Genomic DNA, 24,956 nt, shown 5'->3' with positions numbered 1-24,956 from the left:
GGTTCTTAAATTCATTTGAATCAATTACTCAAAGATCTGATCACAAATGCTTAACAGACCACTGGAGATTATCGTTGCATACATTTCAGCCTGTTCCTCTCACAGAGCTATTCTATGGCTTGAGAAGACTTGGAGTATAGTGCCCAAGTCATATGTACTATTTTTATAATGCTTGTGAATCCATTTTGAAGCTTGAAAGCTCCAGTCCCCATTCATTGTAATTTCTTGGAAAGAGACCAATCCTTCTTACCAAAACTCAGAGCACAGACACTTGCATGTTCAAGAAAATCTTCAGACAAACTTAACACTGTCCTTGTGACATTAAAATCCAAACTCTTTTCTAATGCATGCATGTAATGCTTTATGCATATATAAAGTGCCTGATCTGATTAAACCTTTATGGAGTTTTTATTTATAGCCAGTGATATTGGAGATAAACATGGAAAAACTCTGGAACATTACAAATGCATGGACCACAGTGTTTTAAAAATCAGTAGTGCCTGTTTTGCATGCATTCAAATTCAAAGTGGTTTTTGGAAATAAATGCACATATTTTGTCCATCATTAAAGACATCCCTAATACACTACTTTTAATGGCAATGTGTTTTGTTATGATTCAGAACAGCAATAAATCTTTATTTTGTAACAATGGTTATGCATTGATCTTAGTGTATCACAACTGTGAAAATAGGTGATACTGGCAGAGGAAACTGTAGCTTCAATTGACAGTAACCAATCATATGATCATCAGACTGACATAATATCTGAAACTGTTTGCCAGAAGAGTGTGCGTTTTAGTTTTCCCATCATGTAATGTTTCCGTATAGGAGTGGAAGAATCGTTTATGGTCGAAGGAGATGATTAAGCATGGAGACATGAGGTTAAAAAATCATTTAAGAGTTTAAAAGGTTTAAAAATTTTATGACATACCATATACTAATGTATGCCAGATAGATATGCTTTAGGAGTATATGAGCAATAAAACATTTCAAAAGTACAAAAAAATGATTCGAAGGAGATAAGCCCTATGCCGTTTTAGGGGGGGCGTGGCAGAGTGTTAACTTTGATAAAGAATATCTCTTTGGTTTTGAGACTTTAGTCTTTGCAACTTCAGGGATCTTATCTATGCACAATCAGCTTGTAACACTCCAAAGAGAAAGGAAAACTTGAAATCGCATCATATGACCCCTTTAAGAAATACGCAAGAAGAGAGCGGAAGAAACGCAGCAGCAGAGGATGCGAGAAGAATGGAGTTTGATGCTGGAGCGTCATCATTGCCTAGTGACTCTCCTAGCAACAGGAAACATCTGTTTCAGCGTCGACCAATCAGGAGCCGGTGCAGTCTGTTATTGCTCGCAGCACAGAAAGGGATATTTTAAGAGCCGAGAGTGAGCCGAATACTACAGGGATTATATCAAAAGCAAGACTTCGACATCTGGGGGCGAAGCTCAAGCTCACGCGGAGCTGAAAACGGCTACATTCGGCACAGTATGAGCTGTTTTGAGCCTCTGGTTTGATGAATAACGCGAGTGCGGGGACCGCTAATGTGGCTTTATAAATAAGGTAGGATCATTTAGCTCTGTTAATCGCATTGATTTTTTTTTTTAAATCTCTGTGAGCGCACTTAAAACATAATATGCTATTTTTACTGCATGCTTTTGTTTATTTTGCAATTGTATAATCATAACAGACCCATTCTCTAGTTTGACATTTTTAGGATTTTTGGAAAATGCGCGTTCTGTGATTCATTCATTAGCGTGGCAGTTGAGTGGCTGCTTATACTGCATTATGCAACATAACACACGCATGCATATTCTGTGCTATTTTCAGTTATTGAAGGTAGGCTACTTATTTGGTACACTGTAAAAAAAAAAAAAAAAAAGTAAAATAATATTCTTCAAAAAATCAAATGCTATAGTAAAGAACTGTAAGTTACATTACCATCAGGCTATATGTTCCATTTAAATTTTTAGTTTAGAATATTCTAAAATGTTTTGCAAAATTATCAAGAATTTTTACTGAGAAATTTAAAGATACACTTATTAAAAGGTTTGCCCTGAAACTGATTAGTACATTTTAGATTAAGATGAAATTAAGTTTACAGTCAAATTACTAGCTTAAAAAGATTTTTATTTGCATGGAATGGGTCACTTCATATGGGCCACTGATATCATTGACATGACCAGCTGAATACTTAATCTTGTTTTGTTAACCGTAAGTATTAGACAATGTTGCTAAAAAAAAAATAATCATGGCTGAATGCAAAAATAATATTCTTCAAAAAATCAAATGCTATAGTAAAGAACTGTAAGTTACATTACCATCAGGCTATATGTTCCATTTAAATTTTTAGTTTAGAATATTCTAAAATGTTTTGCAAAATTATCAAGAATTTTTACTGAGAAATTTAAAGATACACTTATTAAAAGGTTTGCCCTGAAACTGATTAGTACATTTTAGATTAAGATGAAATTAAGTTTACAGTCAAATTACTAGCTTAAAAAGATTTTTATTTGCATGGAATGGGTCACTTCATATGGGCCACTGATATCATTGACATGACCAGCTGAATACTTAATCTTGTTTTGTTAACCGTAAGTATTAGACAATGTTGCTAAAAAAATAATAATCATGGCTGAATGCAAAATAGCATTTCTAAAATTACATTAGAAAGCGAAAACTATTGCTTTTGCTTAGTGTTGCATCCAGTGTCAAAGACAATTGCTATTTTGTCCCGAGCGCACCTTTAGCAACGCAAAACATATACTTTTATGTTAAAATATTGCTGAAATAAAAAATTATGATAAAGTAATTTAACATTAAATATAAAATATATAGCCTAAGTAAATAAATAAAAGTAATATAAAATTAAATATAATAATAATTAAGAATAGTTCATGATAATTATGAGTAATATAAAAATTACAAATAATTAATGCACTATTGGACATTGCCAGAATTCTCTTCATATGAACTTCATGGCATCATGTGGCATATACCATCTATGTTATCAGTACAATTAAAATAACAAACTTTAAAAAAAAAATTTTTTCAAAAGGTTGATAGGACCTGTGTTAAAATTGTTTCAAAATGATTAAATGTAATGACGTTTACATTTAGAACTGTACAATATACAGTCACCAAAACGTATTGTATTTTTACAGTTTAACCAAATTTACCAACGAAAAGTACAGTGAAGATAAATACCATTTTTGGCTTACTTATTATCTCGAGAGAGCGCGCTAACTTACACGCAGCCCACACTAATCTATCCACCCACGGGTACTGCGCGCGCCGCGCCGCTGTGTTGACAGAGCGCGCGGCACGTTTCTTTAAACCTGATAAATCAAATTGCAGCTCAGTCGCGCGCAGAATTACACAGCGGCAAGACATCGTACAACTACAGCACAGCTGCCTGCAGGTGTCGTACAATAAGATTTAGTAAACAATACTCTCTTTTTCTTTCTCTGACTAAGAACCATTAGGCAATGTGTGTGAGCCAGAGGAAAGAGTCTCAGGTGAATAGAGGATTTGTCAGAGAGGTGTGTGATTGTGTCTGCGTGAAGCAGTTCTCAGGTAATTAATACACACAACACACACAGGCCTTGTTACATAACACACTGCCTGTGGTCTACCCTAATCCACTTTACCCATGGCATAGTGTTAGGGACACATTTACACTGATGGAATTGTTTTATGTTGAATCATCTTTCACAGTAAGAGACTGAAAAAAGAGATGTTACATTTGTAAAAATCCCATTTCCAAAGTTGCAAAGCCACGGTTTTCACAAAATCCCTGTGTGCTTGTCTGCAGGGTCTTTCCTCTAAGAGTGCCCTCAACGGTCAACAACGTCGAAAGTCGCCTACTTTAAGCGAAAATATGCGGAAGAGGAGGATGTTCAGGGAAGCCTACATGGATATTTACAAAAAGTGAGTGTCATTTAAAATGTGCTTAAATGCAACAAAGTATAATTAAAGTGAAATTCTCAGAAATGTAATTTTTAAAGCAAACTTTATTAAGGAAAACTTCAAATCTTGGCTTTACAGAGCCATGTTTGAAAGTTTTGAAAAAAGTTTGGAAGTTTCTAGACAGATAGATAGATAGATGTCTTTCTGATCTTACTGTATGTGTCACCCTCTTTGATTCAGGCAGTTGTCCATTTCATGTAAATATCCTGTTCACGTCTGCTCCTGTCTGTCTCGTGTCTTCACACCTGACATCTTCCAACTGTCTCTCCTCACCTGTCTGTCTCTCCTCAGCACCTGATCCTGCGTGAGGAGCGCAGCTGCATCCTGCGCCTGTCTCTGCAGAAGCTGCGTTTCCTAGACGACCCTGAGGCTTACCTCCGCCGCTCCGTGCTCATCAACAACCTGCTATGCAAGATCCACCTGGACGAAGCCCAGAGGGAGAAAGAGAAACAGAGAGATGACAAGGAAGAGGAGATGGAGTGGAGGCGGAAGAGACTGAAGGTGGTGCTCAAGGAGTTCCAGCAGTACAAGCTGCTGCCGTATTCATCCTCCCCAGCCTCATGCATCTGTGGCCTGGGCAGCTGCCACATCCTGCCTCCTGATCATGGAGCTTCAGTGTTATTCTACCATTTGGATGATAAAGGATAAGATGTCATCGCGCACATGCAGGGATTTTTCCTACTGTCTACGACTGATTTCCAGGAGCCAGCATTAAGGAATAAGGGGATTCGGGTTTGTGTGCATTTGTGCTTGTGCTGGTGAGCGTGAGCTCTGCAGTTTGTGATGTGACAGGTGCTGTCCATATCAGGGTGTGTTTTTCCAACATCATCCTGTTATCACTGCCTCGCTCTGTTGATATGAACTTTGACCACAGACATTTTGTTTTCATGAATGTACTTGAGTGAGCTGTAATCTTAAGCATTGTTTTCAGGGATAAAAAATGCAAACAAAAAGCCATGCACCTTGTGGTTGTTATTTTATGTTGTAAGAAAAAAAAAAGAGACAAAAATTAAAATTTTAAGTGTCAAAGTCCCAGCTGCTCTTAAAGAGTGATTTTACTAAAGCTTTGTCGCTGTGAAATTGACATTTTTGTGTAAGTGGCTACTGATGTCGAACTAGTAATGATTTTTTTAAAGACGTTTCCATAAATAAATAAAACAAAATAGGAAAATGTATGAGGGCAAATGAGCAGTGAAAATAATATTTCTTTCAAGGCCTTCTGTTTTTTTTTTTTTGGGGTTTAAACAGGGTTGCAAAAAAGGTACAAATCTGTCACCATATCACGCAGTCCCTTTCAAAATGTAATATGTTATTTTAAAGTACTTTTTAAGTACTAATATGCACATTTAAGATACTAATATGTACCAGCCCAATGACAGTTTTGTACCTTTTTTTCTGAGAGTGTAGTGACATGCAGCTTTCACATTGTAAAAAACAATTTACTGCATTTGCTACTTGTGTTTCATTGCATACAGCCTTTTAAGGCTTTTGGCAGAAACTTTTATGTTAAGGTGACTCTGCCATCTAGTGTGCGATGAATTCAGTGAAAATAATATTTCTTTCAAGGCCTTCTGTTTTTTTTTTTTTGGGGTTTAAACAGGGTTGCAAAAAAGGTACAAATCTGTCACCATATCACGCAGTCCCTTTCAAAATGTAATATGTTATTTTAAAGTACTTTTTAAGTACTAATATGCACATTTAAGATACTAATATGTACCAGCCCAATGACAGTTTTGTACCTTTTTTTCTGAGAGTGTAGTGACATGCAGCTTTCACATTGTAAAAAACAATTTACTGAATTTGCTACTTGTGTTTCATTGCATACAGCCTTTTAAGGCTTTTGGCAGAAACTGTTATGTTAAGGTGACTCTGCCATCTAGTGTTATGGCGATGAATTATCAGCTACATAGACCTCTTTGGTTCATTCATTCAATCAACTGTACTACCTACAGTTTATAATGCTCATTTGTCCTTTGTAACAAATTTAGGTTGTCTGTCCAGTATATGGAGTTTCCAATGCCTCCTTTCTCTCTCTCTCTCTCTCTCACACACACACACACACACACACACACACACACACACAGCGGGATTTTCTACATTTCTGGCTCTCTAATCTTTGGATCTGAAAACCCTAGCTATGTGGGTGTCAGAATATCTCATAACAATGGCCTACATTCACTGCACAGACCCATGGTTTATAACTAACGGGGAAAACAAGGTATACATGCTCAATGTAGTGTCAAATCCGCCATTCTCTTACACAGAACCTCAGACGATCCTGTTCTTGTCTCATATTGCTGTACACGTCTCACATATTTTGGTTACATAAAGTTTTCTAACAGGCAAAGTTGTGCAAAAATATTTTGGTACTGTTAGTAATGACTGGTACTCTTACTATTAATATTTTGTTTGTTTATGCACATTTGTATGTGTATTGTAATTTTTTCAATATCTGAATGTAATTTACTGAAATCTCAATTCAGAGTGCTATCTTTTGGACATTTCAAAGCATAGACATGGGTATCCAGTTTATTTTGAAATGGAGTTTATTTTTTGTTTCAAAGAGAACACTATTGCTCAGAGAATTTAGTGCTATTTTGCCAAAAGATTTAAAAGTAGCATACGAGAATTGTCTATTTTCATGGCACTGCTGTCAAATAAAATATAATAGCGAATGTTTCACTAAGCCCTTTCTGTTTATCTGTAAATAAATATATGCACATAAAAAATGTATCCGTATTGGCCTTTTCCTCCAGCATGTGTGGCCGCTCCTGACTCCGTAAAGTGATGGCGCAAGGCCGGGCATCCACTGTACAATTTTCGTCCGATTTTGAGCCGAATTCTGACTTTTTTTTTTTTTTTTAGTCGGTTCGAATTTCAGCTTTTATAGTGCGTCTTTTAATGAGCAGTGTACAGTGGGTAACGAGAGGTGATTAGCCTCTCCCGAGCGGCACTCGGATGAATTTCTGACATGTCAGAAATGTTGGTTGCCCCTCATGAGGCTATCGCACAGTTAAAGCAGAACTACGAACCGACTGCCCTAAACTCTGCGACTGCGTGAAAACAGAAATGAAACAATGGCGACATGGCGTATGGTTTGGACAGAAGCGATGGCAACTACACAGTTCCGGGTTCGGGAGGGTCTCACGTCGTATAGTGTGCTGTGAGCACACATAAATCCTGAGTTTTGGCTTGACATCGCATGCGATTACCTCGTACAGTGAGAGTTGGTATTTAACAAAAACGTTGCTGAAATCGCAGTGTATGCCCGGCCTAATCCCCGCACCGTTGGGCGGTAAATATTGCTAAACGTTTTAAACGTTTCTTTGACAAAAGTGGTCTTACCCCAGGGGGTGCTTTGCGGCACTAGAATCCATTGAGCTGTATTTAAATATCAAAACGTTTTTACTCTTAAAAGCGTTGTCGTTTAAACATATGAATCCCAACGATTAATTTCTGACATTCTATCCACAGCGCTGTAAAAAGTAACAGCCACCACGTGACAAATGCTGGCTCGATGTTTTAGAGGCGGGTTGGGTAATATTTTAAATGTGTATAAAGTCAATAAATATATTTTATAGCAGTTGGATTAATATCAAACAGTGAAGAGTTAAAATATTATTCTTTTAACAGAGACCTATTGTGCCTGACCAATCACAGACAATGTCCGGGCTGCTAAGCCCCTCCCATTATGGCTTGTGGTCCTGCAGATCTGTCAGTAACCGGATACGGCGTTGGGGTCGGTTTGTAAACGGTTGCAAGCAGTTTTTTGGGTTAATTTTCTCTTCATATGTCTAGCAATAACTTTGTCAGTTGTTATAAGTTTATTTGTCTTGGTTAGATTGGGCGTTTTGTTATTATAAGCACAGAAATGGAGGGAATGGTTTAATAACCCACAGCACGGTTCATTCTCAGTAGCTCCAGCTTCTCCCGGTCTTACCGGGTGGGTTCAACTTGCGCAGTTTTTCGCTGGACATGGCAGGCGGGTTGAAAGCGGGATTCGTGCGGCTCATGCACCATTTGCAGGACCCTCAGCACGTCGCGCGCTTCCAACGGCTGTGCGGGGTACGCGGGACCGAACCGCGTGACAGACTCCGTAACGGGGCACCAAGTGCTCGCCACGGGGATGTTCAGAACGGAGGCGGGGATGCCGCCCGCCGTAGAACAGCAGGAGCAGAAAGCGACAGGGAGAAAGGCAGTAACGTCTTTGCGAACGGAGCTGCAGGAGATAACGTCAACGGGCAGGCACGGGATAAAGACGGGGTCGAGGCTCAAGGATCCGGGGTAAAGCCGTTTCGCAGAAACTCTCTCACCGGAGACGTCGGGCAGGAATTCATCATCGATAATAAGTTTCTTTTCTACCTGTTCACGCTTGGTACCGAGCTAGGGAACGAGCTGTTCTACATCTCATTCTTCCCGTTCTTCATGTGGAATGTGGACGCGTATGTGAGCCGCCGGCTAGTCGTGGTCTGGGTGTTGGTCATGTATCTCGGCCAGTGCACGAAAGATGTGATCCGGTGGCCGAGACCTGCCTCGCCTCCGGTGGTCAAGGTGGAGATGTTCTACAACTCTGAGTACAGCATGCCCTCCACGCATGCCATGTCCGGTACCGCCATACCCTTGTGCCTGTTCCTGCTGACCTACCGTCGATGGGAGGTAAGAACATCACGCCACCGTTCAATGCTTGAATGATATTTAGTAGATGAGTGTTGCGTGACTTGTACAGCACACAGCAAACTTGTCCCCAGAAATATTTGGACACTGAAGTCATGCTTAATGTACAAGTTTTATTGCATTGCATAAAAAAGTTTTTAACCCTTAAAGGTCCCATATTGTCAAAACTGAAATTTCCTGGCTATTACAAATGATTATATATAAATTGTCAGTTTGTTGTTTTATACACATGCACACAGACATTATTTCATACATGACATAGTCGTGAGATGCAAGAAACAGACATATGGCAAGAAATCTGTAGACGCGCCCATAACAACAAAATACAATATCTTTATTGAACCTTTTCTGATAAGAAGTATGTGCTGCAAACGCGAGCATTTTTGACGATCGTTTATGTCCAGTCTGCTCATTTTATCACGTTTAACCACAACTGTCGTCAGTTTTTTGTCTGGCAGTGGCAGCAGATATGCGATCAAATTTCTAATTTGAGGCTGTATTACGTCGATTCTGGCACCCAACATCACAACAAGATGATATTTTAAGCTCCTTATGTAGCCGAATCTGCGCTGGTTTGAATGGGCCGCCTCCAGTTTCCCCTTTGTTTTGCTGCCTCCAGCTAGCGCTGTGACGTCGGCTGACCCTAGTTACCTGTGGTTGGCCTGGCCGTGCGTCACTCAGAACACAACAGGCCAATCAGAAGAGAGGCTCATGAATATTAATTAAACAGGCCAAAATCGACCTGTTCTCAGAAGAGCTCCTGAGAGAGGAGCTGTAAAAATATATTGAGATGGTTTTTGGTACTTATACCGCAAATATATATTCTTAAGGACATCAAAACCTAAAATAAAACTCCAGAAAGGTGTAAAATATGTGACCTTTAAAAAGGCAACGTGCACCACAAGATACATATTCTTTAGTCTTCTTGTAGGAGGCATGAGAGAATTTTTAATCCAATACTGTTATCATTATCACATAGTTGAAGTTGTTTGGAGTATGGGGGTCACATGACTTCAGATTTTCTGTGCTCATTTTGGCAGTTTGACCAAAAGCCAACATGTCCGCCCATGGGGCTGGACATTCAGAAAATCTAGAAAGTAGACATGTATTAATCTTACTTTTTTCCGCAAAAAAATGCAATACAACTGTTAGTATTAACTGTGAACATTGTCTTAAGATGTTGAAAAAGAAATTTAAGTCATATGTTGTTTGTGATGTTATTATAAATCTCATCAAGGGGAGGGGATCCCATTAGTAGAAGATGGCGCCGCGGATGGCAGCCATGGTTTGTCGCTACTTGGTACTTGTACTTTTTTTGTTTGTTTGTCCTGTGTTAAGCAATTTTTTCCCGATCAGCTTTACTAGGAACGAACTCCTGGACATCAGAAATAACACACCAAATAACTTTCTGCCGACTAATACATATGCATATCTCTTTATTTATACAGTTCTATATAGAGTAAATAATGCACAAATCTGTACATAAATCTACTGTTCCAGATTCATACACATTATTTATTGTTAAGTTTTACTATTTAAATGTTTTTTTTTCTTCTTTTTTTTTTCTAACCTCATGTCAGATATGTATGTATGTATGTATGTATGTATGTATGTATGCATGTATGTATGTACCAGGAGCACCTTAAAAAAAACACAACAAATTCCTCGTGTGTTTGCACACACCTGGCGAATAAAGCTAATTCTGATTCTGATAAAGCTAATTCTGATTCTGAAATTGCATTCCAGAGCCCTGGCACTGTGGGAAGATTCTTGTAGGCCCTCCTGGTCTCTGGGTGTTTAAAAATGCAAAATGCAAATGTTAATACTTGCATGTAAAACTGATATTATTACATTTAGTTGACTACATCTTTGCATTTTTAACTAGATTTTTTCTTGCAGGATTTCACACAGCTCATTTTATGGTAGAACGGGGTGTCCAACCCTGCTCCTGGAGGGCCACCATTCTGCAGTGTTTAGCTCCAACCCTGATCAAACACACCTGAAAAATCTAACCAAAGTCTTCAGGATTACAGAAAAATGTGTATATTGTCAAATAAATTACATTGTATGATTGATAAGGGATGGAGCTAAACCCTGCATGACATGACAGTTTGTTTGCATCAAATAAATCATAGAATCATTGATGACTTTGGTTGTTTTTTATACCCTAATAGGGCAATTTAACCTGGGAGATGCAACTAATAAAATCCAAAATATCAAATATTTCAAAAAATGTTTTGAATATGTTTTACTTAAGTCCATATGATATAAAAAGTGACATGAAATTATTTTTTTGCTGATCGTTTTCCACTCTTGCCTGTTTTAGGGTTAAAAAAGACCATTTATTTTTGAAGACGGCACAAGCAAAGTTTTCAAGCAAAACACAAAAGTCTCTTTGATTGTTGGATTAGGGTTATTGCAAAATAGTTTATAAAATTAGATGAAAAACTTTAGATATTTTGTTTGATATACTGACATTCATACTAGGGCTGTGCGATTAATCAAAATCGAATCGCAATCGCGATTTGAGACGTTGCGATTTGCTAATCGCAAAGCCTGCGATGTGGACGGGATATTACTCTGTTCCAGAGCATATGCATGGCTGCCAGCCTTGAGTTGCAGTCTTACTAACCAATAGAGTGAGCGCACCTCCGTTCTCCCCAATCTGCACTGCTCTAGCCAACTGCGTAAACGCCCACCATAAAAAAAATTACGAAAGCCGGAGAGAGACAGAGTGGGATTACGTCTATAGGGTCAGATCGATAGTTAGGCAAATTAAAACTAAAGAAAACCGTATGCAACTTAAGCTTGGAAATGACAGACAACGAACATAAAAAGTAATCTGCAAGAGCTGCGTCACAGCGCATATCAAGAGCTCCCTTATCGGTTCTGAATAATGCCCAAAACAAAAAGGAATTTTGTAATGGTTTAATGGAAACTATACGAATTTCTGTGATGGTTTCTATTGTTTTTTTCAGCAGGGTAATGATACTGTGCTCCACATTATTGACAATATTGAGCTGAAGCTTGACTTTGCAAATTTTAAATCGCAAATCAAATTGCAATCGCAATATCTGTCAAAAAAAATCGCAATTCGATATTTTCCCCCAAATCGCACAGCCCTTATTCATACACATTTTAAAGTCAGAATAAAAATTGACAATTCTTATTTTTATGGTATATTCAGTATTTATTATTAATGATTTATCTGTGCACATCATCATTATTATTTTATTCACTTGCACTCATAATTTGTAATCAAAACATTAAAGTCCCCTCCCTCTTGCAATGACATCTCTTCATTGATGACATGTGGCTGGGCAGTAAGGTTGTCCAATAAAAAAATTTAAAAAAAGCCCAAAATACTTTGTGTCTGTGTCTAAATGAATTTAATATAGCCAATGCTCTTTAATTATAATTAAATGTTTTATATAGTTGCTATTGTGTCCTTATTTGCATTTATATAGTTTGTTAAATAGCCTATATATTGAGAACCTACTGAATTGTTTTGTATTTTTGGAATTCAAGAAAAAATATTATAATAATATGGTTGTTCAATGGCCAGATGAGTTTCAGTTCCTTGCCTCCAGCAACCTGTCACTCACATGAAAAATAGCAATTATCCAACAACCAATCAATTCCCATCCCAATGGACAAAATGAGGCCCCCCCATGTTGACTTAAGTGTCCATATATTTTTTTTGTAGAAGAACTTTGTAGGAATATTCTATTTTAAAATAAGCTTATCATACTGCATGAAATTCCTCATAGAATGAAAGCCTATTTCCGCATCATAGTAAAAAAAAAGGCAGTTGTGAGAAAAATATTAAATTAAAAAAAATTTAAATAAATTAGAAATAAGGTAAAAGTTGCTTAATTTTTTTTTCTAAAGCAAAAACATTCTTCCATATCATGCAGACACCTACAGGCATTTTTACATTTTAATTAAGCCATTTTTGGCTCTATTTGTTGCTCTTTTTATTTGTAAGCAGCACCATCCTCACCAGTTGAAGAGGTTTTGCTATATTTGTGAGGACATTTTCAGATGGATAGGTAAACTGGTATGCACAGGCACCTATCTAGGTGGATTTTCAAGATCTGGCTCTGTAATCCTTTCATCTGTTAAAATCCTTTTCGTTGTGGGTGTTAAAATATCTCAAAACAATGACCTATATTCTGTGCACTTACTGAGTCAATGAATTAAATTCAGAAATATTCATTCTGTGCTTAATCCTGCATTATCATCTTTATCCCCATTTAAATGCCACTTTTAAACCTGTGCTAAGATATGTATTCATTCACACTTGTACATTAGTCATTATTACCAACCTTAGGTTATGAAGCTAACCCTAAATTGGAGGCTGAAAGGCATACAGTGTAAATTTTCTTCACAGGGTAATGAATGAACAATGTGAAACATGAAGAACAAGATAACCCATTGTGTACAAAAAGGTGTTACTAGCATATCATTCTCTGTTATGTCTTGCTGCATGTAAAAGGATCTATTGCCACTGGTAAGTTTAGTAAATATATTAAAGAGTAATATGATTTATCATTTGCAGCTTATCACAACCTGATAACACCTAGATAACAAAGTAATATAATATGTGCCATTTGTTCTTCATTGCTATTTACCTTGGGGTTAGAAATGTTTACTTTCACCCTCTCCTGATTTACAATGTCAAATCAGGAGGTCAGTGTCATTTAGGTAATATTGTGATATAACCACATGATCCTATTGTTAGTGCACAGGCCCTTTAAAGGTCCCATATTGTCAAAACTGAAATTTCCTGGCTTTTTTCATGATAACTGAGGTCTAGGTGCTATGTAACTACCATATAAGTTTCAAAACTGTCAGTCCACAGTAAAATTCACACAGCCTGCTTAAAGTAGCTGTGATTTTTCACGAACCGTTGTGACTTCCGTAAAAAGTTGACGTCAGAACTATACAGTCACCGCCTTCAGTCACCACCCCGAGCACCGCCCACTGTCCCGCTCTCCTTTTGCCAAACCCCCAGACAACATCGCATCCATGCCATTGCTGAGCAACGACAGCACGGAAACATGTCGAAAAGGTTAACTTTAACCATGAAACCAGATCGGCCGACCTGTAACGTTACACTCTCACTCAAAGGATGGACGATCTGACAGGATTGTTACTATGAGGTGATCACATCTAACGTGTATAGTAAAGACAAACTCACCGTGTCTATCTAGTCATGATGAAGATGTATATACATTTCAATTTCATCAGGCAACTATTTTTACAGCTACATTATTGTTCCAGCCACAATTAATCACAACAATGTATATACAATTACAAATGATTATATATAAATCGTCAGTTTGTTGTTTTATACACATGCACAGACATTATTTCATAGACGACATAATCGTGAGATGCAAGAAACATAGACATATGGCAAGAAATCTGTAGACGCGCCCATAACAACAAAAGACAATATTTTTTTTTTCATTTTTTCTGATAAGAAGTGTGCTCCAAAAGCGAGAGCATTTTTGACGATCGTTTCTGTCCAGTCTGCTCGTTTTATCGCATTTAACCACAGCTGTACTGCTTGTCCATCTGTTAAAAAGTCACCATGACTGTCTGCTCTGTAGTAGGTCTAAAAAAGAAAAAAATGAATCCCCTAAAAAGAAAAAATCAATAATACACTCTCTTCTCTAATTAAGCCCCCATCCTAAAACCAAGTATTATCATCCTGAAATTCATTTAAATGTCCCATATTGTCAAAACTGAAATTTTCTGGCTTTTTTCACGATAACTGAGGTCTAGGGTCTATTTAACTACCATATACTGTAAGTTTCAAAACAGTCAGTCCACAGTCAAATGCACACAGCCTGCTTAAAGTTCTAGCTATTTTTCACGAACCGTTGTGACTTCCGTAAAAAGTTGACGTCAGAACTACACAGTCACCGCCTTCAGTCACCACCCCGAGCACCGCCCACCGTCCCACTCTCCTTTTGCCAAACCCCCAGACAACATCGCATCCATGCCATTGCTGAGCAACGACAGCACGGAAACATGTCGAAAAGGTTAACTTTAACCACGTGACCAGATCGGCCTGTAACGTTACACTCTCACTCAAAGGATGGACGATCTGACAGGATTGTTACTATGAGGTGGATCACATCTAACTGTATATTAAAGACAAACTCACCGTGTCTATCTAGTCATGATGAAGATGTATATACATTTCAATTTCAGCAGGCAACTATTTTTACAGCTACATTATTGTTCCAGCCACAATTAATCACAACAATGTATATACAATTACAAATGATTATATATAAATTGTCAGTTTGTTGTTTTATACACATGCACACAGACATTATTTCATACATGACATAGTCGTGAGATGCAAGAAACATAGACATATGGCAAGAAATCTGTAGACGCGCCCATAACAACAAAAGACAATACTTTATTTAACCTTTTCTGATAAGAAGTGTGTGCTGCAAACGCGAGCATTTTTGACGATCGTTTCTGTCCAGTCTGCTCGTTTTATCGCGTTTAACCACAGCTGTCGTTGGTTTTTTGTCTGGCAGTGGCAGCAGATATGCGATCAAATTTCTAATTTGAGGCTGTATTACGTCGATTCTGGCACTCAACATCACAACAAGATGATATTTTAAGCTCCTTATGTAGCCGAATCTGAGCTGGTTTGAATGGGCCGCCTCCAGTTTCCCCTTTGTTTTGCTGCCTCCAGCTAGCGCTGTGACGTCGGCTGACCCTAGTTACCTGTGGTTGGCCGGGCCATGCGTCACTCAGAAAACAACAGGCCAATCAGAAGAGAGGGTCATGAATATTAATTAGACAGGCCAAAATCGACCTGTTCTCAGCAGAGCTCCTGAAAAAGGAGCTGTAAAAATATATTGAGATGGTTTTTGGTACTTATACCGCAAATATATATTCTTAAGGACATCAAAACCTAAAATAAAACTCCAGAAAGGTGTAAAATATGGGACCTTTAACTATCAAATGAGAAATGTTGCCAACCAATACAGAATGACCTTTAGAATACACACACAACATTGAGGGGTTTGACCCTTGAAAACGCTCAAACGTGTGTAACCTTTGCGCTTTGATTATCTGTCTCACAGCAGATAGAACATGGCTACATTCTCATATAATAATCAGAAACTGTATTTTGGAGGATTTAATTGGATTGTTAACAGGAAGATGATTTGGGAATGTTTGGGAATTTCTGTTACATGATAAAATAAACTGCTGCCTCAAAGTATTTATACAGTACAGTATGTGTCCTAACCATTTTGTGAGCCAGTTTTACAGATGTCTTAAAGTCACAGTTCTCCTATAAATTATACTTTTGTCTCATAATGTACTCATGTCATACCAAACCTGTATGACTTTCTGTATTTAATGGAACACTTAAGGAGACATTTAGCATGTTTAGCAATGTTTATGCTGCTCTTTTCCATACAATTATAGTGGATGGATACTAGCTGTCAGTGTCAAGCTACAAAACTGACCAAAAAAGCATCAGTGCTCTGCTATATTCCAACACATTCAATAGCTTTGTGTGAGAAACAGACTGAAATGTACTGTGTAATCCTTTAAAATCTTTAAGTCACCATTCACTTTTATTGCATGGAAAAGAGCAGCTGCTTGGACATAATGCTATAAATTACAGAGTAAATTGTGAATTTTCATTTTTGGGTAGATGTATTCTCTGGTTATGTGGAGAGGCTTTCAGGGGACTCCAGTCTTTGCAGTGGGTTTTAGAGACTAGTGGCTTTGAATGTTCGAGACAGCGTTGTTTAGTTTAGTCTTATCTGAGAGTGCTGAGATTGATTTTGGCCCACTCAGTCGTGTCATTGCTGTCAGTCATCAGCAGACCTTCTGCTGGCTCACTTGATAAGCACGCTTTCTTATCTCTTTCACTTCAACCATGTCTGTAGCCTGTTTCATCTTTCACTCTTCTCTTCTATCTTGCTTTTTCTTATTCTCCTCTACTTTGGTTTTCTTTTTGACTTTTTTCTTTTTGGAAGAAGTTTTCTGTCTCTTCAGGTGCCATTTTATAAGATGCACACATCAGACATATCCAGTCCATTATATAATTATTATAATTTTTATCAGTGATGATATTAGGAATACATTGGGACCAGTGGCCGATGCTGGAAATGTATTTCTGAGTGCATGCTTCTTTCTTTCTTTCTTTCTTTTTTAAAATTTTTTATTATGATGCGGTACAAAAGTCCCACCATTATAAGGATGTTTTTAGAAGATCTCATATTTTAATGTTACCCATAGTTCATACAGTACATTAAAGGGATAATCCAACTAAAAATGGAAATTCTGTCATTATTTTAATTAGGGATGTGCGATATGGACAAAAAAACCTATCGCGATTTCTTTGATCAATTTGACTAGAATGACCGCGATCAGTTCCGGTAGCCGCGTCGGAGCCGTAACGCGCCGCAGACGTGTGCAGTGTAAATCGGGTAATTCAGCGCGTGCAGCACAGCAAAAATAGACTTGCGCCTGTGTCGAGCTCGTCCGTTCGCACTCATCCGCGGTTGAGTATACTTTGAAAGCTGTGTGGACGCGGCTGTGCGTGAGACGGAACGGAACGCGGAGAGTGAAGTATACCCGGGCGTATAGACTCCGTGCGGAAACGATCGCAGGATGACTGCTGCAGACGCACCGCTCCTGGAGCGCACTGTTCTGTTCTCGTGCTCCATTTAGGCGCGCTGCATTCTGATTGGTTCGGATAGCATACTGCTGATGTCGGGGGCGCGGAAAATCATGCTATAAAGCGATTTAGAAATTGCGCAAGCTCAAATCGCGATTTTATGACGATTTCGATTAATTGCACAGCCCTAATTTTAATGCTGATTTATTGCTGAGTACCTAATACTGTATATATAAAGTATAGAATGCCATGCCAATCTGATGGGTTTAATTCGTAGGCAATATGCAAACAGATAGAATGTATACATTGAATGCAAAGTGAATGTAAGTTACATTAAATAAAAACTTCTGCCAAATGTAAATGAGAGGCAAAAAATGACTGTTCAATGTCTGTGATAAGAATTTCAAGAATATTTTAGACCATTGGCCCCTCAATATGGTTCAGTCAGTTTCTTGGGTAAGTGTGTGTTTGTTATTTGAATTTGTGTGAAAATGCTTCAGCAGGATAAGCAACACACTAACCACCCATGTACATATAAAATAAACTTTCTCAGTCTCTTGCTGGCTGACACTCACTATGCATGCATTCACAGACTCCCTCATACTGTTGTCATGGAGTAGATTACAGCCACATTAATAATGCTATATACATTGTTTACACATACAGTCGTACGTAGGACTGCACAATTAATCGAATTTCTAATCGCAATTACAATTATGGATGCCACAATTACGTAATCGTTCAAAGCGGCAATTAATCGCTCAAAGTCGACTTATGTTATTCTGCATGCTTAAGATATGTCCAATTACAATTTCAAGGGAATAATCGACAATTGTGATTTTTGTCATAATCGTGCAGCCCTAAGTCATAGCCAACAAAGGTCTAGCCTTCTCTCTCACACGTATATAGTAGGGGAATTTACCGTTAACCATTTAACAGGTTTTTACTGTAGCATTTTTACAGTCTTTTACCGTTACATTCACGGTCATTTTTTACAGTGAGCATATACAGCTGGAGAAAGCTCTCACACACATATAGTCTAATCAGAGGCAGATGTTCAGCATATGAGGTTAGCTAAGGCTCAGATGAAAGGGAGGGAAATATCTCTGTGAGTTGGTTCAGCATTTGGTCCAGCGTCTCTGTCATGTGGTCTCAGGGCATGAGGTGCGGTCTGGATAACCAAGCACGGTCTAGAATCCTTGTTTTTTTAATGGTCATGTTTCTGATGTTCATCTGAATCACTTGACTCAGTGTTTACCCTTCAGTTACAATGTATGACCCCATAGAGGTGTGCTACAGCGGGTTCATTTGTTCTGTTGTCAGAGACAATCAAGTCAGACATACGGCTTTTCCTCCATAGTTTTATATAATTTGGGTCAACATTCAAGTCATTTATTTTATGCATAGGCAGTGAAATGCTTTTTCTTGTGATTTGATTTTATCTTCTATTTATTGTGTCTTCTGATATTTTCCACATTGCATTGCAGTAGGCAGAAGCCATGTTATGTGTTGTTTCTGTTTGTCGACCAATAATAGTCATTATTTGTGCTATTCCAGTTGGTGATGGTAGTGGCACCGAAATTACATGCTGCACATTTTAAGTGATCAAAACTCTTTGGAGTCTTTTAAAATTGTGTAACCACACCTGCCAAAGGAGTTAAAGAAACCATTTAACTGTTTGTATAAGTTCTCCTTTTCTCTTGCATTCAGTGGATGTCTTTTGCTAGGCAAAGCAGAACTTAGAGGTTAAATGTTTTGAAAAAGTTTTTTTTTCCCAGTTTCACTGAGCTGAAGGGAACAGCACTGAGGGAACTTATACTGAACTGAATGGAAATCCCTTAGTTAAAGCAGCATTTTATTTGCTGTGTCATTTTCCTGGCAGCTGATGTTTCATTGTAAATCCACCGCTGTACATGTTTAAACATGGACGTCACTTTAGCGCATATAAATCTCTGCTGGAGTGTTTAAACTCAGCAGTAATCTGTCTGAGAAGGATGTGGGCTGCCAAAAACGCAGATAGGAGGCTTAATCCCAATGAATGATGACTAGGAATGTGTTGCTTCTTAACCTTCATTGAAGTTTCAGTAATTTGATACAAATTAATGTTGTTGTTTTTTTTTTTACTTTATTTTTATGAACTTCAACACAATTACAATCAAACAACACTCCTTCATGGGTACATACATAAATATTTTTCCCAAAGTATAACATGAAAAGTAAAAGAAATTTCAGTCTGGTCAACTGGTTACGATATAAGCACTTTCTCATCAATTTATACCATAATTCTAAACCACATTTTGTCCACTGAGTTATGTTTTCAGATATCTCCTTAAATTTATTGTTATCACCTAAAAGTGACTGAACTGGAATAGGGCTGTGCAAGATTTACAATTGTTTCCAATTGGCAGTATAGGTTGAATCACAGCAACATAGCAAATTTCTCAGTTGGGCAGCAATATAATAGTCTTGAAGGCATGGCAGGGACCGTCCTCCTTTTTCTTTTGCTACAAATTAATGTTTTAAAATAACCTGAGAACACGTGAACAGGTGAAACCCAAACCTTGCATACTGCATAAACTTAAATAATTACACTACAGTTCAAAAGTATTTTTTTAATTAATACTTTTATTCAGCAGTGATGAGTTAAATTGATCAAAAGTGACATTAAAGACATTTGTAATGTTACAAAAGGTTTCTATTTCAAATAAATGCTGTTCAATTGAACTTTAAATAAAAAAAAATGTATCATGAAGTTGTTTTGTGACTTGCAGGCTACAGAATCTCATCAAAAATTGTAAAACTGACAATGGGAAATTGGACAATATTTAGTACTACTACAGTACTTTTTTTCATACTAGACATCCTGCTATAAATAATTATGCAATGTAACAATATATCTGATAAAATACAGAGAATGTTTATGATTAAATGTTATGTTTTTTAACCAGTAAGCCTGTAGTGTGTTAAAAGTGTGGCAGCTCCCAAGTTTCCTGCTGGCTATGGTTCTCTCTTTTTATCGGCCTGACCATCTTTTGCTTTGTGGGACAGTAATTGTAGTTAAGTGGTTGTTTTATGGTGTGCTGAGGGTTTTACTTCAGTGTTTGTTGGTTGAACGAACAGCCATTGTACCACAGGAGGGGTCCATATGTGGACAAATGTATTATGCAAGTGGCAGTGATGAGAATGGTATCGCTCATAGATACTACCATGGACACTTGAGACATGGATACACACCCAGAACAGATACCCTTCAGCTTCATGAAAGCAGGTTAGCATTAGCTGTGGTGTCACGGTGACGCTGAGGCAACAGCCAAACAGGAGGACACTCTGTGTGTGTGTGTGTGTGTGTGTGTGTGTGTGTCTGCATGTGTGCTTGCTTGGTTTTTTTTTTAGAACACCATCTGTGCATAAGCTGATATGTTGTGTTACGAATTACTTTCTACACATCTGGTTTGCTCTGTAGTACTACAACTCACGGAAATTACAGAGAGTGAGACAGATAATGTATCCTCTGGCTCCATATGAGAGATGATAGTGTATGTTTTCTCACACAGGCTGTTCCTCTTCTGCCATCTGCTGCAGTCATGTGTGTGCAAAAAGATAAAAGCAAATCAGTCCTATGTAATCCTTTGCTGGTAATTCATATACATTGAGGGACTAGCTTGTTCATTTTCTAACTCACCTGCATTTTTAAAGCAGTTTAAAAATTCATTTTAGGTTATGACTGCAGTTTGTGTTGTAGATAAAATGTGAACAATGTTAACCATTTAATTCATTTTACACATAAATCAGAAAGCATCGTTATGAAAGCACACAGGTAACCAGTGGTTAACATTTATGGCAGGACTGATGAGTTTCATTGTGAAATTTTGCAGAAGTTATCTATCTCATAATTTGAAGATTATTCTAAACTGTGTGTGTGTTTGTTTCCACAGTATCCTCTGCTGCTGGGTCTCTCTCTGGCCATCAGCTGGTGTGTCCTAGTGTGTTTGAGCCGCATATACATGGGCATGCACTCCATACTGGTAAGATAAATTAAAATAACTGAAACATAAAACTTATTATTTTTATTAAATAATAAACGATTTAAAGATTTTTAGAGATACACAGGGCTGTACGTTAACTTTTTTTGCATATAGCACTGCAACCCTCTACGCACACCTTGGAAATATAATCGCCATTGGCTAGTACATTTTTTAGTTTACTCGCCAGACTGATATACTATACTATTTAACATACACACATACATATATATATATATATATATATATATATATATATATATATATACGTATATATATATATATATATATATATATATATATACACAGTATATGTATATATGTATGTAGGCTATGTATTTGATTCACGATTCTCTTATGAATATTTGAAATGGTCCTTTGTGTCAGAGCACTGGAGTTCGTCAGAAATAGAACGGGGCATCAATTTACTGTCATGAATTTGTGTCGCGCCGCATCCACAGCAGAGAACATCACTGGGTTCTATTTGCTTCTGTCAAATCGCGCCGCTCGCGTCTGGTGTAGACACGTTGATTTGGTATTTGTGAATCTTAAGTATATTCATAATCTGCTTTACGTTTACCTGGCACTGGCAGTATTTTCACAAACTTGTAACTTACATGCTTAGAGCAGAACCACATCATTCATTTATATTTCTACATGGCTGCCTGCAATACAACTCTGATCCTTCAATCACGCCATCTAGTGGTCTGTTATTGATACAACCACAACTTCTACAACTGATAACGGAGCGCTCGGGTACTGCTAGTCATGATGAGGTAATTAAAATGTCAAATTAATATTTTGTGCTCAATTATTTACTTATCAGGCAAGTGGCTGCATGATAAGCGGGAAAATTACGCAGTGTAGTCTTTATCACCCTGCAGAGGTTTCTTTTGCAAAATAATCTGCTGACTGTACACTATCCCTCAGTTTGGGAACCACTGGAGTAGGAGATTTGTGCTCTATTAATTTGGTCTGATACGATGCTCTATGTGTGTGATTACTAATGCCTGTGTAGTACGGCGTTGCACACAGAGGACGAAAACGTTCAGCCTCGACTCTTTATCGTCATTTGTGTTCAAATTTGCAAAGCGTACCAAATTGAACAAAACAATATAAATGCAAAATTTGAATTCAAGAATATATAACGGTATCCACGGTATAGCAAAATCCCTATCATGGAACAACATAATACCGGTAGTCACTTTCATACCGGTATAGCGCCCCACCCCTAGCTAACGATAGACATTAATTAGTTGCCCAGAGTGAAGATTCTGTGGCAAATGCGAGTGATTTACTCGCAAGTTTGAGGGTTGCACTGGTGCTACAGAGGTTGAAAGGTTTGTAACACAGGACACACAATTGTAGCACAAGAATAAAACATGTTACCATCTCTGAAAACAACCATAAGTAGTGCAGTTCATCACTTAAACAGGACATTAATGTTCTAATATTATTACTATATAAAAACATTAAACAAAATAAGGAATATTAGTTTCATTATAATATACAAAACGTAGTATTTAAGAATAAATATAATTATTACATTGTATTTTACATAAAAGACTGTTATTTTTTCCTATTTTTATCCCAAAATAGGGTGTTGTGAGCATTAGTAAGTACACACATGTAATGTAATATGTTTCAGTCATACTCGTTGCCGAGCATGATTTCTGCCTCATCTCTGATATGAAACCACGTCAGATCACAAAAAGAAGTTATTTCAAACACTCAAATGATGTTATCCACTTTATTTTTCAACGCGGAAGTAAGCCGTTTTCTGTGAATGTTCATGAACTTCCGGTTCATTAGCCGCTGTAGGGAGATAGCGAGAAGAATAAGGGTGCTTTCACACTTGGTTCGATTGCTTGGTCCGAACCTGAGTTCGATTGCTCCCCCCTCCCCCTGCCCCCGCTGGACTTGTGTTCACATTATATTATTTGGGTCCGAACCGCGGTTCGTTTGCGTCATCAAGCCAGCAGCTGTTTACCCCGTTGCTTAGTAACGATGGCGCAGGAGAAGGCGGCAAAATGCGTAGCAAGGCTCTCTTCAATTTTATATTTATGTTTTTGAACCGTTGGTTTTGTTTCCAAAGCTTCAGTACATAACGGCACTTACGTCTGCCTTACGAATGTACTGCAAATGCTCTAAAGTACTCTGAAGGTGAACAGAAATGAGATATACAGCTCTCTGCTTGCAGAGCGTCAGTCACGCTCGTCAAGAAAATGAGTGAAACACACACACAAACACACATTTTTATCAAATAATACGTCATTAATAGCGGTTCACTTCCGTGATTTGGTACGATTGCGTTCACATCAGCAGCGAACCGTACCGGAGTTCACTTGAACCGTACCCCAGACCACCCTTTTTAAGCGGACTCGGGTACGGTTCGCGGGTGCGCACCCGAGTTCGGAAGACAGCGTTCACATCATCCAAACGAACCGAACTCTGACGTCAATCGAACCCGGGTGCGCACCAAATGTGCTAGTGTGAAAGCACCCTAAGAAAGTGCAGTAAACGGTAAAACTGTTTGCACTCAGTCCTTTGTCATGGACTGACGACACGACACGTCTTCCTTTGATGAAATATTTTATTTACCCTATAGAAAACAACTGAAGAAGTTACTTTGCATGTTTGTGAAAGTTAGTTTGCCTCATATGTGAGCTGGGTGCATTTGAATGCCTCAAGGCCAAACTAAGGTGGCTTTCACACTGGGCTCGTTTGCTGTGGTTCGAACCCGAGTGCGATTGTTCCCGGCACCCCCCGCAGCATTGGTCTGATTTCACACTCTCTTGATTCTATCGAACCCCAGTGCATTTGCGGTCATCTTACGTCATCACAAACGTGCACAACGTATGATAGAAAACAGAGCGTGGGTCAATATATTGTGTTTTTTAATTAATTTGGCACTATTGTGCAGCAGAGTAAATGACATTTGGGTTTACTGTATGTGCATTGCATGTAGACCGCTATTTTGAGGAGACAGCGGACTACCATTCATTTGCCACTCTGATTGCTGTTGCCAAACTAGCCAAACGTACAGAACTCTGACGTCAGTCAAACCCCGGTAGGGCTGAAACGATTAGTCGACATAAAAAATTGTCGACAAATATTTTGTCGAGTAGTCGTTTGATCTCATATGACCTAATGTAAGAGCCTGCAATAACACGGTTTGACCACCAGTGTGACGCTGTAACGCAAGACTGTAATTCAGCTCTCCTGATGCAAATCAAGAGAAGAAGATGCAGCGGCAGCGCTTCAGAGCAAACGCAGCCAAACCTGAGGCTGCTGAGCGGCGTTTGGATGAATATGTAAATATATACTGCACGCTTTCCTCTCAATAACAAAATAAACATTGACAGCGGTGAGAAAGCAGCAGTTTAAAACGCATCTGATTACAGTGATGTGGATGTTTGCACGAGCTCTGCAGTTCAGTACTCCAGTAAAGTCCAGTCACGTCACGTTTATTTATATAGTACTTTATGCAATAGATAGCCTTAAATCAAGCAGCTTTACAGTATTATTAAACATGAAAAACCAGAGTCAGTGTTGCTTTCAGTTAGAATTACAACTTGATTTTCTGTTATAAAGCAGCTCTCCAGTGTGGAGCTAGC

The 24,956-nt window shown here is 38.2% G+C and overlaps 1 protein-coding gene and 1 long non-coding RNA gene across 2 annotated transcripts in view; both read left to right on the top strand.

The window, feature by feature from the left end:
* Positions 1–3,484: 3,484 nt before the first annotated feature.
* LOC107736859 (uncharacterized) lies at positions 3,485–5,307 on the top strand. Its single transcript, XR_001639748.1, has 3 exons — positions 3,485–3,576; positions 3,815–3,930; positions 4,261–5,307. It is a non-coding gene; the product is annotated as an uncharacterized LOC107736859 (long non-coding RNA).
* A 2,353-nt stretch (positions 5,308–7,660) lies between these two features.
* Positions 7,661–24,956, top strand: part of sgpp1b (sphingosine-1-phosphate phosphatase 1b) — a 32,726-nt gene continuing 15,430 nt past the window's right edge. The window contains exons 1-2 of the mRNA XM_016548184.1: positions 7,661–8,625; positions 21,253–21,342. Coding sequence (XP_016403670.1) covers positions 7,945–8,625; positions 21,253–21,342 — 771 coding nt within the window. The 5' untranslated portion in view covers positions 7,661–7,944. The remainder of the gene's footprint in view (positions 8,626–21,252; positions 21,343–24,956) is intronic.

Source organism: Sinocyclocheilus rhinocerous, unplaced genomic scaffold, assembly GCF_001515625.1.
Source record: "Sinocyclocheilus rhinocerous isolate Xijiao unplaced genomic scaffold, SAMN03320098_v1.1 scaffold1214, whole genome shotgun sequence".
Taxonomy (NCBI): domain Eukaryota; kingdom Metazoa; phylum Chordata; class Actinopteri; order Cypriniformes; family Cyprinidae; genus Sinocyclocheilus; species Sinocyclocheilus rhinocerous.
The sequence above is the reverse complement of the archived record's forward strand: the minus strand, read 5'-3'. Positions and strand labels throughout refer to the sequence as shown.